The sequence below is a fragment of the Penicillium diatomitis genome (genome assembly GCF_028827545.1).
Source record: "Penicillium diatomitis strain IBT 30728 chromosome Unknown utg000014l_segment0_segment0, whole genome shotgun sequence".
NCBI lineage: Eukaryota > Fungi > Ascomycota > Eurotiomycetes > Eurotiales > Aspergillaceae > Penicillium > Penicillium diatomitis.
Genome location: NW_026623186.1, coordinates 6530 through 20181, shown reverse-complemented (window position 1 = coordinate 20181; position 13652 = coordinate 6530). Strand labels below are relative to the sequence as shown.

General features: G+C 46.0%; 4 protein-coding genes across 4 annotated transcripts; 2 read left to right on the top strand and 2 right to left on the bottom strand.

The window, feature by feature from the left end:
* Positions 1 to 898: 898 nt before the first annotated feature.
* On the bottom strand, positions 899 to 1156 carry N7539_008737 (uncharacterized protein; the record flags this gene model as incomplete). Its single annotated transcript, XM_056938332.1, has 1 exon — positions 899 to 1156. One exon carries the CDS (start codon positions 1154 to 1156, stop codon positions 899 to 901), a length of 258 nt encoding a protein of 85 aa, XP_056786340.1.
* A 206-nt stretch (positions 1157 to 1362) lies between these two features.
* Positions 1363 to 1740, top strand: N7539_008736 (uncharacterized protein; the record flags this gene model as incomplete). The annotated part of the gene is made up of 1 exon (XM_056938331.1): positions 1363 to 1740. The coding sequence occupies one exon, from the start codon at positions 1363 to 1365 to the stop codon at positions 1738 to 1740; it is 378 nt and encodes a 125-aa protein (XP_056786339.1).
* Positions 1741 to 9739: 7999 nt separating this feature from the next.
* On the top strand, positions 9740 to 12123 carry N7539_008735 (uncharacterized protein; the record flags this gene model as incomplete). Its single annotated transcript, XM_056938330.1, has 6 exons — positions 9740 to 9783; positions 9840 to 9931; positions 10011 to 10112; positions 10176 to 10677; positions 10736 to 11539; positions 12018 to 12123. The coding sequence occupies 6 exons, from the start codon at positions 9740 to 9742 to the stop codon at positions 12121 to 12123; spliced, it is 1650 nt and encodes a 549-aa protein (XP_056786338.1).
* A 406-nt stretch (positions 12124 to 12529) lies between these two features.
* Positions 12530 to 13652, bottom strand: N7539_008734 (nucleoside-diphosphate-sugar epimerase; the record flags this gene model as incomplete). The annotated part of the gene is made up of 3 exons (XM_056938329.1): positions 12530 to 12900; positions 12970 to 13365; positions 13427 to 13652. The coding sequence occupies 3 exons, from the start codon at positions 13650 to 13652 to the stop codon at positions 12530 to 12532; spliced, it is 993 nt and encodes a 330-aa protein (XP_056786337.1).

Sequence of the window (13652 nt, the reverse complement as noted above, 5' to 3'; positions counted from 1 at the left end):
TACCCTTTGGTCAATCTAAGCAATCCTGCTCAATACAACCTACTGATGGTGCTATGAATGTGATGGACCTGCATGAGACAGAACTCGTCACATGCGCGGTTAGTTTGCACCAGCTTTCTCGGAAATTTTGTATCTTATAGGCTGTTGTCGAGAAAAGTGGAGGTTTTTATTACATTGGCATGGAATTGGCCCAAATTATATCACCTGGGGACAGCTCAGCTTGCACCTTTTCCATATTCGCTCATAGATTTCCCTTTCTAATCAATCAATCAATCGAATATTTCAGATGATTCCGGTAGTCCTCATTCGCCACCATGTTTACTAGCTCGTACGCTTTTAGCTGGTTCTGACAGCTGTTAAAAAACAATTCTTCGCCGTTTGTTGGGGCTTGCTCCAAGAACTGTCGGGAAGCCGCGCGCGAGTTGTCGCCCGTTTCACTTCGACAAGTGTCTAGGGCGTGACTCATGTGTGACAGGCCGGAACTGTGTACGCTAGTGTACGGCACGGGCCGATACAACTGGAAACTGACAATATGCTGCTTTTGCTCATTCAATAGGCGGTGGGATTTGGATCAGTGGGAAGTGGTGTTGACTTATCGTAATATCTACAAAACGGCCTCCAGAGTACTAATGCGTGCAGCTGCACACTTGTTCCGGGCTTAGATCCTTCCAAGCAGAGCCAAGGGCTGTTAATTGTATACACATGTTGCGTGGTAAGAAGAGCAATTAATTTCTTATTAAGTCTGGACGGGATACACGTTATCCACTTGTCATGCAGTTCGTTCGCTCCCGATGAATGACGCAAACATAGTCTGGAAAGCACTCATGCTTGGATAATGCTTTCAATAACGGACTAGCCCCAGATGAAGACAAATGTCTACTTCCACTTCTACCCTCCCTCAACTCTTCCTATATTCCTTGGAGATCTTCTCGGTGACGTGCTGGCGCTTCTCGGCGGAAACTTTCGCGGCCTCGGTGAGCCGAGTTTCCTCGGCCGCATTGGGAATTTTAAACGATTCTGGACCGTAGGATTTGCCGCAGCGTTCCCCAGAAGCCTTGCCCTGCTCCTGGAGGGGTCCTGCGTTCGATGCTGAAAAACCAAGCTGGAAGCTGGTCTCCTCACGGGCTTTGCCTTTGCTGTCCTTGTTTGATGCCATACTGGGGAGTTTGGTAGGTATCTGTGTAAAATTAGACTTGCAAGATGGCCGAAAGGGGGAGTCATACATCTTTCTATTAAGACCGAGGTAATGTACTGGGTCTGGAAGTAGATGTGGTCACTGTAGAGACAAATACCCCGAGACCGACTGAGATGGATGAAAACTTTTATCTGTGAGTCTCCCCGGGAGAATAAACAGCTTTTATAATGGCCAGGCTGCCGTTCTTCTCGGATCATCGAATGGGCGTACCTGCCGACGATAGACTGGACCGAATATATCAAAAGCTACGAATGGCTACAGAAAGAGCAGTCAGAGCAATACACAGAGCACTGAAAGATAACAAGATCTCATGGCGCGCAGCAGCCCTCGCCGACCTGATCGTTATCCAGAATCAATTCCCTCTGATCGCAATCACACAAGGCGTTCGAATCCCTGCAGTCGTTGACGTACGCGAATTACTCGCTGTCAACCGCCATAATACACACGCCGCAGCGCTGAGAGCGAATATGAAGGTGAAGATGGAAGAGGAAATCTTCGACTCAATCGGAGACGAGTTTGCGGAAGGACTGATTCAATTTGCTTAGACAACGTTTCATGCTTACTAGCTCGTGCTCTACATTGCTTTCATTACTTCCTACTTCATTTACCAAGATTCTTCTAAGTATCTAGGATGCCGATCGAGGGCGATGGCATTTTTTGTAGGGGGCATTGACGCGGGACTGCGTCCCACACACGTCCCACACACGTCCCACACACGTCCCACACTCGTGATACACTGCTAGATGTACGTTACCCCATCGAGTAGCTATCGCCACTCGAAGTAGCTCACATCCTTAGAAGAATCCATCTCTTTTCGTTCCGATCACTCAATAGTTACCGGGACTGCCCAACACGTTCCTGAACTCGATGTGGCTATGAAAGAAAGGAATGAATCCGTACATGAAGCAGCCCAACAGTTGATTGTATCTCAATTCCACTACGCACAACTCTACCAATGAAAATAATTCGCATCTCAACCAGGGATTGGTCAAGGCCTAAGATCCCTGCTGCTGAGTGACGAGAGGTCAGCCCCAAAAAGATGAAAAATTGAGCTCCAACTATCACCCGAACGTGTGAGAACGTCTAAAGAAGCGTAGAAAATACTCCAGTATATATGGGCGTTCATGAATTGTACCCTAGAAAACAGTATTTAGAGTGAGGGGTCCACTTATCCTACTAGACTGTAAATTATATAGCTATCTGACTATCTACGCTCACAGAGGGGCCGCCAGCTTGAGTATAGAACTAGGAATCCTCAGATTGTTACACGCACCTTTTGAGCTGTCATTTCATATGTCATGTGAGATCATTATATAGCTAGGTGCGTGCTAATAATAGGAACGGCTATACGAGTAGTCGAGCCATTTCAAAAGGGGTAGAATCAAATATAATTTCTATATCATAACAGGTAAGCCAAGTATAAACTATATGCGATCAGCCTAGCACCTTACTAGGCAAGCCAATCGGGCCCACTTTAGCTATCTCCTTTAAGGGGAAAGTGTTGGTAAATGACCCCATTAACTTGTTTCGCTAGTGGAGACGCAACCCCGGTCCGCCAATTACACTAAATGAAGTACATAGAGCTGAGAAGACCGATATTTGTTCAGTGCCAATATAGCGCCGTAGTTTTGACCAATGACCCACAATAGTCACGGATTTAGAAGAAAAATGATAAAATAAAAATGCACGGTTTATATATTCATCGAAAGTATACAAACCTACATAAAGAAAGAGACCGTCAAACTTGTGCCCTCCCATGTTCCCGAATATAATCCCCCTTAAAATTGAGGAGACATTACTAAGTCTTACTTTTCTTGGAGCCTATCGAGAAAATAGCTTCTGCTACGTATTTCGTGAGCTCAGAGTGTCATATTTAAGGGTCATAAGTCCAAAGGATCGTTTCAACTCAACCCAAATTAAAATCAAGCACACCCACGGCATCCAATTAAGACATTACACATTCGAAGAAAGAATGAATTCCGATGATGTGTTCCTATTGACTACATCCGCAATCGCATTATTCTATTGTGGATCGGCCCTTGTTTTCTGGGTCACGTCTATCAGGACACAGAGATTGAAAGAGCTACTCATTTATACCCAGTTGATCATCAGGGTTTTTATTCTCTATGGGTCATTGGTTTCCATCATGCTTGTAATTCCACAAACGACGCTGATCAGCAGTAAGCAAATCTGTTCTACTCGATGTCTTCCAATCATTCTAATACTTCAACAGGCATGTCAAGGCAGATTTTATAGCCGATAATCTGTAGCGTGCTGCTTTTACTCATTCTTAAAGAGGTAAGCTTTGTGAGATATGGAATATGAGGCATGGTAATAACTATTTGCAGTACCTAAGCATATCAACTGTGTAAAGTCTTCTGGTCCACTCTTTATTTGCTTCGTGCTTCTTTAGAACAGTTCTTATCTTGCCACTATCAATTCATTATATAGTCAGATCAGACTCAATGGTCTACACACAGAGGTTTAACTACTGAAATAAAAGATATAGGGGCACCGCAAAATCCCATTTTCTCTATTCATGATCTTTACATTAGCTGAAATGAGCTTCATCTATTACTAGATCATTAGAGCTTGGTTTATTTGCAGGAGACCTTTGTATATACACAAAACGGGGTTAACATCACTATAGCCTTATCCTAGCCTTATAAATGGTAAGCACCGGCGCTCCTTATAGATAGCATCCGTTGTCTCGGTATGGTTATTTCTTGTCCTGCTATGCTTAGCAGTCCTTAACTCCGTATAAACCAACTTACAAAGTTAAATAATGACAGTGAGTATTCAATCCTTATATCCACCGTACGCTACTAACCCCTCATAGCTTCAAATTTCTATTATCAGCCTAAGAAAGGTAGTCGTTACTATTCAAATTTTGCGGTTTCCGGACAATATGGACGTCATCATATCTCTCGAAGATGTTTGATTGCTTAAATCGAAGTAGACTCGGCATTATAGGCAAAAGTCTCACTCTTATATCATGAACCCATTCCATATAGTCGAAATTCATAGCCTTATTTCTGACTACTATTTTATTATTTATTAAAAGCCTACCGTGTCATTACATGTTCAAGGTAATGAGATACGGCTACGGTAGGGGCAGCAGTATCGATGTATAAGAGGGATAAGGAGAAAGATTACTATAGGGCAGAGATTCTATCTAAGCTAGGGACTGTGATGAGTGGCAGAATCATATGCCATGTAAATACAGGGGAAGTGATTTGTTCCGGAAATCACGTCCGTCACATTTCCAGGCCTTCATCTAGAATTTATGGCCTCTTAAACCTCTTCTGGTGGTCGTGAGTTTCTACGGTATTTTCTTCGAGTCACTACTTCCTAACGCAGGAATACCTAGGCAATTACTTACTCGGGTTGATTCTGAGATCTGAATGACTTCGAAATGTACTCGGGGTATATATATTCAGAGTCATTCATGACCGAGCTACTTGAACGGGTACCATTCCGTAGTTTAGGTCGAGGAATAGTGCTGTGATTTTGCTAGATGATAGTTGTAACTAATTTATGTGTACGTGCCTGATTGCGGCTAGCTAAGCTAGGCTTCGACGCAAGAATCGACGCTTTTGCGGAGGCCCCTCTTCGACACTTTGCCGAATCAAATTCCCAGCCCGTATATCACTTTGACAGGCACAGAACACCTCGGATATAAGTCGATAGAGCTGTATTATCCCATTTGCCAAGATATGACGTCTAGCGAGGGCGATTATAGTCCTCCGTATATGGATGGTGGCACATTAAGGATATTGGCTTGGATGATGCGGAATGTGACGGCTTAGAAATCGCTCATCTCCAATCTACAGACAAGTCGGATAGCAAGGGAATAGGATAGAATAATCTTCGATCCCTGTTCCCGCAGTTCCTGGTGAAGTTGTGATTTTATGGGAACCCGGGTGTAATGTTTCTTTGGGAAGGCTACGGCTCGCGCTTGCGTACATCGAGTCCGCGCACCTACACAGCAGAAAGATTCAGCTTAGCAATATTCTGCGCGCCTCCCACAATCTAGGAAGAGAGGTATTATTCCAATGATATTTTGACTAGAATTAAAGATTCCCAGAAAAATTATTAAAGAAAACATTCTGGATTTGCGATTATGATACCAAGTCTATCTCACCGGCTCCCTAAAACATCCCTACCTAGACTAAATATAAGCTATTATGTCCGACCTCACTTCCCGGAAGCCAGTTTATTACGATTATTAGTATCCAGTAATTATCTTTCTCCCCCTTAAAAATAGAGTCCGCGTGCCCGATTAACCGAAGGGCAATCTGAAGCTAGGCATAACCGATGGAAAGCTCGCTAAAAGCAAAAGTAAACCCTTTTTCGCGAAAGGCAGAATATTATTAGGCCAAAGTTTTCACCTTCTCCCATTCAGCAATAGCTTACTCGAATGATGACTGCATATAATAAATACGGGCTAACGCGGTAAGTGTGCGGACATAGAGCAGCTGATCGCTAATATCTAAGCTCGGGGATTCATTAAAGAATCTGGTCAAGTCGGAGATTTTCGACCGAGCTTCCGCGAGGCTTAGTTGCGAAATCCTTACAATATTCACATCCAGTGATAATACCAAAAGACGTCTCCGGGCCTTAGATAATCCATCTGTCGAGCGCAGGTTCCCAGTTTCTACTTTGACCAGACTTTCTGCTTCGTCGATCTCCCCCAACGCACAACGGACATCCACAAGTGCGCAGATGATTTGATATTTTTTTGGATCATTACAAAGCAGACCAGGATGGCGGTAGCAGTCCTCAAGATAAGATTTTAATAGCTCCAGTTCCCCCAAGGACTTCTGAATATCAGAAACCACAAGTGAAAGGTCAATATGCACTCGGAGTTCCATCAGAGATATGGCCTCTGGCATTCTCCAGCTTACTATCATTCTGTAAGCATCGTCAAATTTCTCCATCAGATTAATGACTTTCAGTCGAGAGGCGAATAAATAAAGGTGCCATGCGTGGAGTCTTCTATCGACGTAGTGAGTCCATATCGAATTCGACAAATGATTGTCGATAAAAGTGCATGAAGCGGTATAGTCTCCATTCAGGCGTGCTAATACACTTCGTCGGTGAGCTATTACGGCTCCTAGATATTGCGGTAGTCGATTGTTATCTTCAAATAATCGTTAAGCCATCGCAAGTTCTTCTTGATAGCAACCCGCCTCAAGCCCCGCTTTCACAAGTATACACTAAAGGGCCTCCTCTTTAATATCCACGGGTAGTTCTAGGTCTCTGACCTAAGCCAGTGTGTACTCAAGGCAGGGTATTAGAGTCTTGACATCAGACAGAAATCTAAGTTAACGCAATAAGTAACCCATTAAAGCCGCAAAAGCAAGATTAGAATCGAGCACTTACCGTGGTTCCCATAATCTTTCGCGTGGGAAAACAAAACAGATGAGCTTGATAGCGAGGATTTTACGTCTGTGGTCATTATCTATATAATTTAGAGATTGCCCCTTCAAACAAGATATAACGGTGTAGTACACATCGTTTGCGGTACCCCGAGATTTGTCCTGTCTGACACAGGAAGACAATTCGTTGATCAATACGGTAAAGCGAGAAGGTGAAAGAATCCTTTGAAGGACGGGATCAAAACCAGCAGCAGAAGGACTAAAGATGCCGATCTCTCCATGGCTTATCCACCGTTTCTGTTCTGCTCGAAATCGCAGGAAAAGCAATTCGGGAATCATATGATCACCAAGTAAGACAATAAGGGAAAGTAACTCAACAGAATCTGAGGATAGCCCTGGTAAAGCGAATGGGATCGGAGTCGGTCCCAAGGGAGAGTCGAGCGATGTTGTTATGACCTCCCCGTAAGAGCTACTATCGGACCCGTCCCCTGATTCTAGGAAAGAAATTCCCCTTTTCCGTTTCCGTACGACTTATTAAGTTCCTAAGGGTCGTCAGCGGTATTAGAATCAGTAAAAATGGAGCTTGCTAGGGTGTTGAGCCTAACCAATCTCTTGATGTTCGTTTTCTTCGTCAACTCGGTCTACTAAACTTATATCGGCAGGACCGGTTCCATGAGAGCTAGAGGATCTACCAGCGACGTGTTCGTAGAGGTCATCTCGGTTCCCAGCATTTCCTGACACTAGGCAGTGGTGATGGTTAGCCACGATACGCCAATACACTCGTAGCGGTGGAGCATATATTCTCACTCTGGATGAGCTTTCCAGCCTCTATTTTAAGGGCTTCACAGGAAAGCATATCCCGGTTCTGGATCACGTATTCAACAATAGACGTGGTTTCCTCTAACGTATAAAGATCAAGGTCCTTTATAGGCAACGCGCAAAGAACGAGCAGTACATATGCCAGGCTGGCATACTTATAGACAAGCCAAAGCATTATCTCTTTTCTACTTTAATTCCACTCGCGGCCAGACATTAGTTTCAGCTTGACGCCATCTTCGACGATTGCTTTAGGAAACTTCGAGAGTATGCTTTGCAATTGCGATTGAAGCCACGGATGCTTCCCTGAATTCAACCAGTTCGCCAAAATTGAACCGCTTCTTCTGATTGCGTCTGCTGTGCTATTAAGGGATTGTTATATAGGCTTCTTTTTCCTCTTATTCTTTCCCTTATTAACTGGACTCCTATTAAGAGTATCAGCAGCGCCACTTCAGAAAATAATACTAACTTACCCTTCCTGCTTATAACGCGCTCTTTTCACAGATTCCAGGGCGAACCGCAGCTCGTTCTCGACACTAACCAACTGATTCCATAACAGGTTTTCGTACCCTAGCGTCCATAAGAATAGCTCGTTGTTTATACTAATCAGTACCTCCGTGGAGCTCAACACAACCATTACAACCAGACAGGTTTAGGACGGGTGAATAGAAATAGGATAGGGGGAATGGGTCTAAGACGGAGAAAACGAGCTCAGGACAGGGGAATTACGTTTAGGGTAGGGGAAATAGGTACGGGACGGTAAAATGATTTCAGGATAGTAGAAACGGGTTCAGGATAGGGGAATAGGTTTAGTATAGAGGGAATAGGTCTAGGACGGAGGTAACGGGCTCAGCATGGGGTAAATGGGTTTTGAGGTACTCAGTACTTTTGTCTTGCATCACAAAACTGGCTCTAATTCGGTATAATTTCGGATTAGCGTTCTTGGCCGACACTATAGGGCTGCCTAGATAACGGTATTTGTGAGTTAGAGAGGAATAGTACGAGAGTTAACAAATCTGCCGTGTTTGACTTTTGTCAACAAGACTGGTTCTACGAGATCCGTCGCCTAGAACGAATCATTGTACGCATACGTGCTATATCATCAAATACTACAATCCATGTCACCATAAACCTACGAATTGCCTAATCGTTGATCTCACTCATTGTAAGTTACAGTCTTAGAAAAAGTGTCCCAGCGAGGACGCTCCGAATAAAATGGACTATATACACAAAAAGCAAAGAATTAGGCCATAGTCGTCACCCAATGACTTTAGAATGATTCGAAATACGAGATATAAGACACCGTGAAAGGGAGGTTTCTTTTACATTGAAGCACCACGAGTGATTTCACGGCCTATGCCAGTTTTTCCGCTTGCTGAAGCATCATGAATTCCATTATCAACGCCGTACAATCCGAATCACGCAACACCATGAACTCTGCAATTAATGATTGGCAAACCGATAACGAACAGACAATTCCCACGCCTAGAGCTCATACACCTCTCTTTAAGCGCAAAGATCAACCATTACCCCCATTCGCTCAATCCATCCTCACTCAATCGCTCTCAGATCTGGAAAACATAGACTCTGAAAACATTCCTTCCCCGAGTACGTTACGTCGTCTGATGTTCTCAGCGGAAGAGGAAAATGATGTTCTAGGAAAGATCCGCCCGCTCATGCTTAGGGAACGGGAAGGAAATTCCAGTCCAGTACAATCACGACCTCATCAGGTGAACAGAGGTTGGCCTCGTGGGGAACGACTTAAACGCACTCGCCTTAATACGAGGAGGTGCGAGAATACCGCAAATGATCAAAGCAGTGAATTTTGACAAAGCCTTCCACGATGGTAGATAACTTTTGTAAACGAAGAAACAAGCTGGATTGATCATAGACAAAACAATTATCTTTGTTAGACACTGCCACGACAGCAAATATCCGCGTATCATCTTATTAAGCATGCTGGATGATAGCGGTAACTAGGAGTGGAAGGATCATAAACTTCGACTAGTTAAAGGACGCACTAGTATCCAAACAGCGATTTGACCGAGCACCCTAACTTAACAATAAGAGATAGACTGGTGAGCTATTATCACCAAGTCGGGGAATTAATCAATCACGGCCGATCGCGACGAAGCAATATATTTATTGGTACACACTCCCGCAGCGGCTTATAATACTCATTTAACTATATACTAGTATTTTAAATAATATTTTATACATTCTTAGCCTCGAAGCGCCCTATGATTACCAAGCGTTAGTTCGAGCCATCCCGCGTGATGAAAAAAGTTAGGAAAAGTCCTTCGTACTTCTCATAGCGTAAGCTAAGATTTCTTATAATTTTGAGTGCATGAAGGCCCTCTCTCTATCTATCCTTAGCATAGGTTCCTCGAGGTTTGTATGGATAAGCGCCACGAGAATAGCGTCACGAGATTTGCTAATGGCAATAGCGATTCTCACCTGCAGGACGACAGGATGAAAGAGCCTTCCGAAGTTATCTCTGATTATGATACAGAATGTGCGAATGAGGAGTATATCATAGGTAAACACATTTCTCTCCCAAATCCAAATATTTCTGCTGCTTCCTAAGGACCTCCAAATTAACTCAACCACTGATTCAGGATCCATCGACCTCCTGTTCCGTGAGACGGATCTATTCTCGCATGCAGGCACGTACCCCACCACGATGGCGCCCCAGATAGTTCAATATGCCCTGATCTACCGTGAGTTTCGACATTTTTGCTGTACCTAAGGGATTCATCGCATGCTGAAGTGTAACTGACAAGGCCACTCGACTATGGCACCACTTGTGCTGCCTGTCAAAAATTACGTGAATCCTTACATCCAGGTCTGGCTACCCATGTCACTGTGTGACAACGCGCTATTCCCGGCACTTCTCTTTTCCTCTCTCTCGCACAAGAGAATAAATGACCTGCTTGCGGGCGGCAAATCGCTGCCAGCAACTGAGCTCATGAAGCCAGTCATCGAAGCCTGTTACAAAGAGGCCATCGGTGCAATCAACCTCGCTCTACTGACTCCAGGACGCGCCTTGACGGATGCCACTATACTGGCCATTCTGATGACAGTCGAAAGCCCGTTTTTGATAAGCTCTGACGGCTGGTTGGAAGAACCGCCCTTCCAGGCGCATCTACAAGATCTTCAGTGGTTGAGCGTTCACAGTGCCCGTGAGCCAAATCTTGGCCATCAGGAAGGGTTGTGCAAACTTATTAATATGCGCGGGGGTCTTGCCAGGATCGAGACACCGGGCCTTGCAGCAGCGGCTTTCTTGTGAGTATTTGCCGACCGTATACCTTATGCCAGAGCTGTCCTTGTGACCATCAAACAGCCGAGTCCTCGTCAATTCGACTTTGCTCCTGTCAACCCCGCCCCTTCCATTCTATCCACTGTCCGCACCTGATGTGCAAAACTTCAATACACCGGTCACACAAGAACCACGATGTGAATCAACGTGTATGATGATCCTCCATGCGGCCAGAGTCCACCCGCTGGTCAGCGCAGTGATGATGGAATTGGTCGATTACTCAACAGCTGTGGAGAGGTATATCAGGGGAAGTGCGCCGGGTCTGACAGCGCAGATCATGTGCGATCGACGCAACCTCGCTCAGTATAATTTGATGTCTATTCCAGTCATCACTGGTGGCGAGCCAGAAAACGTTCTTTCTGAAATATGCCGTATTGCTGCCATTATCTACAGCATCGGCGTGACGTTCCCTCTATCTGGAGTCGGGGCACCGTTTGGTAGCCTCGTAAAGCAGCTCAAGCGCAAGATTCAAGAGATTCGCCTTTTGGAAGTCCTCATTTTACAACCGCGAATTGGTTCTCTTCTTCTTTGGGCCACAACCATGGGCGCAATTGCGGCAAAGGGGAAGTCTGAGCGGCCATTCTTGACAGCTACTTTGTCGAAGTTGATTCATCAATCCGGCGTCGCCCACTGGAGCGATCTCAAGGCAGGTCTGAGATCAATCCTTTGGTTAGACGGTACATGTGATTTGGGAGGTAAGGAAGTTTGGGGGGAGGCACGTGCAGTCATAGAGTCAGTCTCAGAGGCTCCAAAATGCGATGACGATCTTTCATCGCCTGTCACTGATACCTCACCTCCATGCATGCGGTGCCAAAGTCGCAAGATCAGGTGTGATAGTCAAAGACCGTGTCAGGCCTGTGTCGCTGGTAGCCTCAGTTGTTCGCCAGAAAGCGCAGCACAACTCGAGACCCGCGGGAAGCACTTATTCTCCATTCGACCGAGACCGTGCGACATGTGTAGTAGGAGAAGAGTCCGTTGCGACAAAGGGCTACCATGCACCAGATGCGCACAGCGAGCCGTTGAGTGTACGTATTCCCGTTTGCCGCGCTCCCATGACGTGGCTTGATTCGCGACCCGCGCCTGAGGACAAAAAGGTACATCCTCGTAGGACGGGGCATGAATCACACGGGATTCAACATCACGATTATCATGCTAGATACTCGAAAAATTGCAGCGCATCACTAAATGGGGAAGTGAAGATTGGCTCGGTGGCCATGATCATGGAGTGGCTGGGACAGCAAACAAGACATTTTCCCATGTGCACGAGGTCTACTTCTATTCATTGGTCATGACTATAATAAGGTAGGGTCATTATTCTGGGTACGGTAGATGAGGTACCAAAGGACATTGCGAAACGCCTTCGTCTTAAGCGAGTGATCGATGGTTTCTTCCGCGCCGAACGGGGGTTGTGAACCATGCTATTTTGAATCAGCTTCTCGAAAGTTCTAGGAAGTTTAACCTGCAAAAACAACTTGTGGCAGGCAGACACCGCATCCGTTACGGAGACCTAGCGTGAAAAATAGGTTGAGCACAAGACCAGAGTCAGCGTTATTGTGAACGACCTTCTGCGGCCTCCGCTTTCCCCGGGACTGGACAGGGCCTTTCCCGTCCCTGAGCCTCTATGGGTGCATTCAAGGAAATCGTCTGAACTCTACGAAATGGAAGGACCTTGATTACGATAGACACATGTCACTACCAGTCTTTTTCTCAACACAAACAACACTAGTGATGTGACGTTGGGAGAAATTCCATTCTCTTGGATCAATAACTGTCATGGTAAATCATCTAAAACTATCAATACGGACCAAGGGGACGAGTTCAAGGCTTCAAAGCGGCGATCTCAGCCTTCACCATCGCAGGAAGAGCTTCCCAGAGGGTTGGGCCCTCGGGTTTCCACCCCATTGAGCGCAGTCGGCTCGCTCTACTTCGACAGTTGCCTCCCCACAGGACAGGCGCCCAGGGGTGGAATTTGAGGGCTTCGTCGACCGAAAGAGGATCGACATCTGCCGCCTCGAGCTTCCCTTCTTCCTTCACAAGCTGCGCAATCGCCTCAGACACTTCCCGCCACGCGAACTCGCCGGATTCTACGAAGTAGTAGCCTGTGGGCCCCCACTGCGCCGATCCCTGGGGTTTGAGTGCTTCTTCAACGAGGAAAACACACGCCTTTGCAACATCACTGACGTGGATGTCTATTTGGCCCTGTCCGTTAGCTTTGCCTGATCAAGAGAACGGCACGTGAAAAATAATGAATGACGTACGGTCCCAGACGTTCTTCCCGTCGCCCACAGTAAATGCGCGGCCTCGTTTGAGTATGGCCTCGGTCAAGAATGGGATTTGAATGCTGCGTTTTTTGACCGGCCCTTCTCCGATTCCGTAGATGAGTGGAGGACAGATGATGGCAGTCGGGACGTTGTGCTGCTTGCCGCCCGTGATGACAGCATCATCGACGTTACGGTGTAACGCAGACTGGTCGAGGGACGTAATTTCCTCGATGTCTTTGACATCGTCGAAGATCTTGGGTGCAGGGTTGCCGAAGCCAGTCGAGGCATCATTGAGAACACCGGTACCGGATATGTGGACCATCTTGCCACCACTGGTCGCGAGTCCGGATATCAGAGGCTCGATGCAGGAGATGTGGTCTGAGCTAGCAAGTTCTGCAAGTTGTTAGAGCTGAGGCATTTGCGGTGCGTGCAAGTTAGACTCCGATCCACTTACGCAAGACCACAGCAGCCTTAGTACTTTCCTGGCGTAAGATGGCGTGATCGTCTAGGGTTCCAATGACCGTGTTGATCTCGGGCCAGCGACCTTTGACCTTGAGGGCTTGTTCCTCGTTCCTGACCAATGCTACCACCTCGTACTCAGGATGAGTAGACATCAATAATCCAGTGGTTTGTCCCCCGACATAACCAGCAGCACCCGTGATGAATATTCTTGCAGGCAT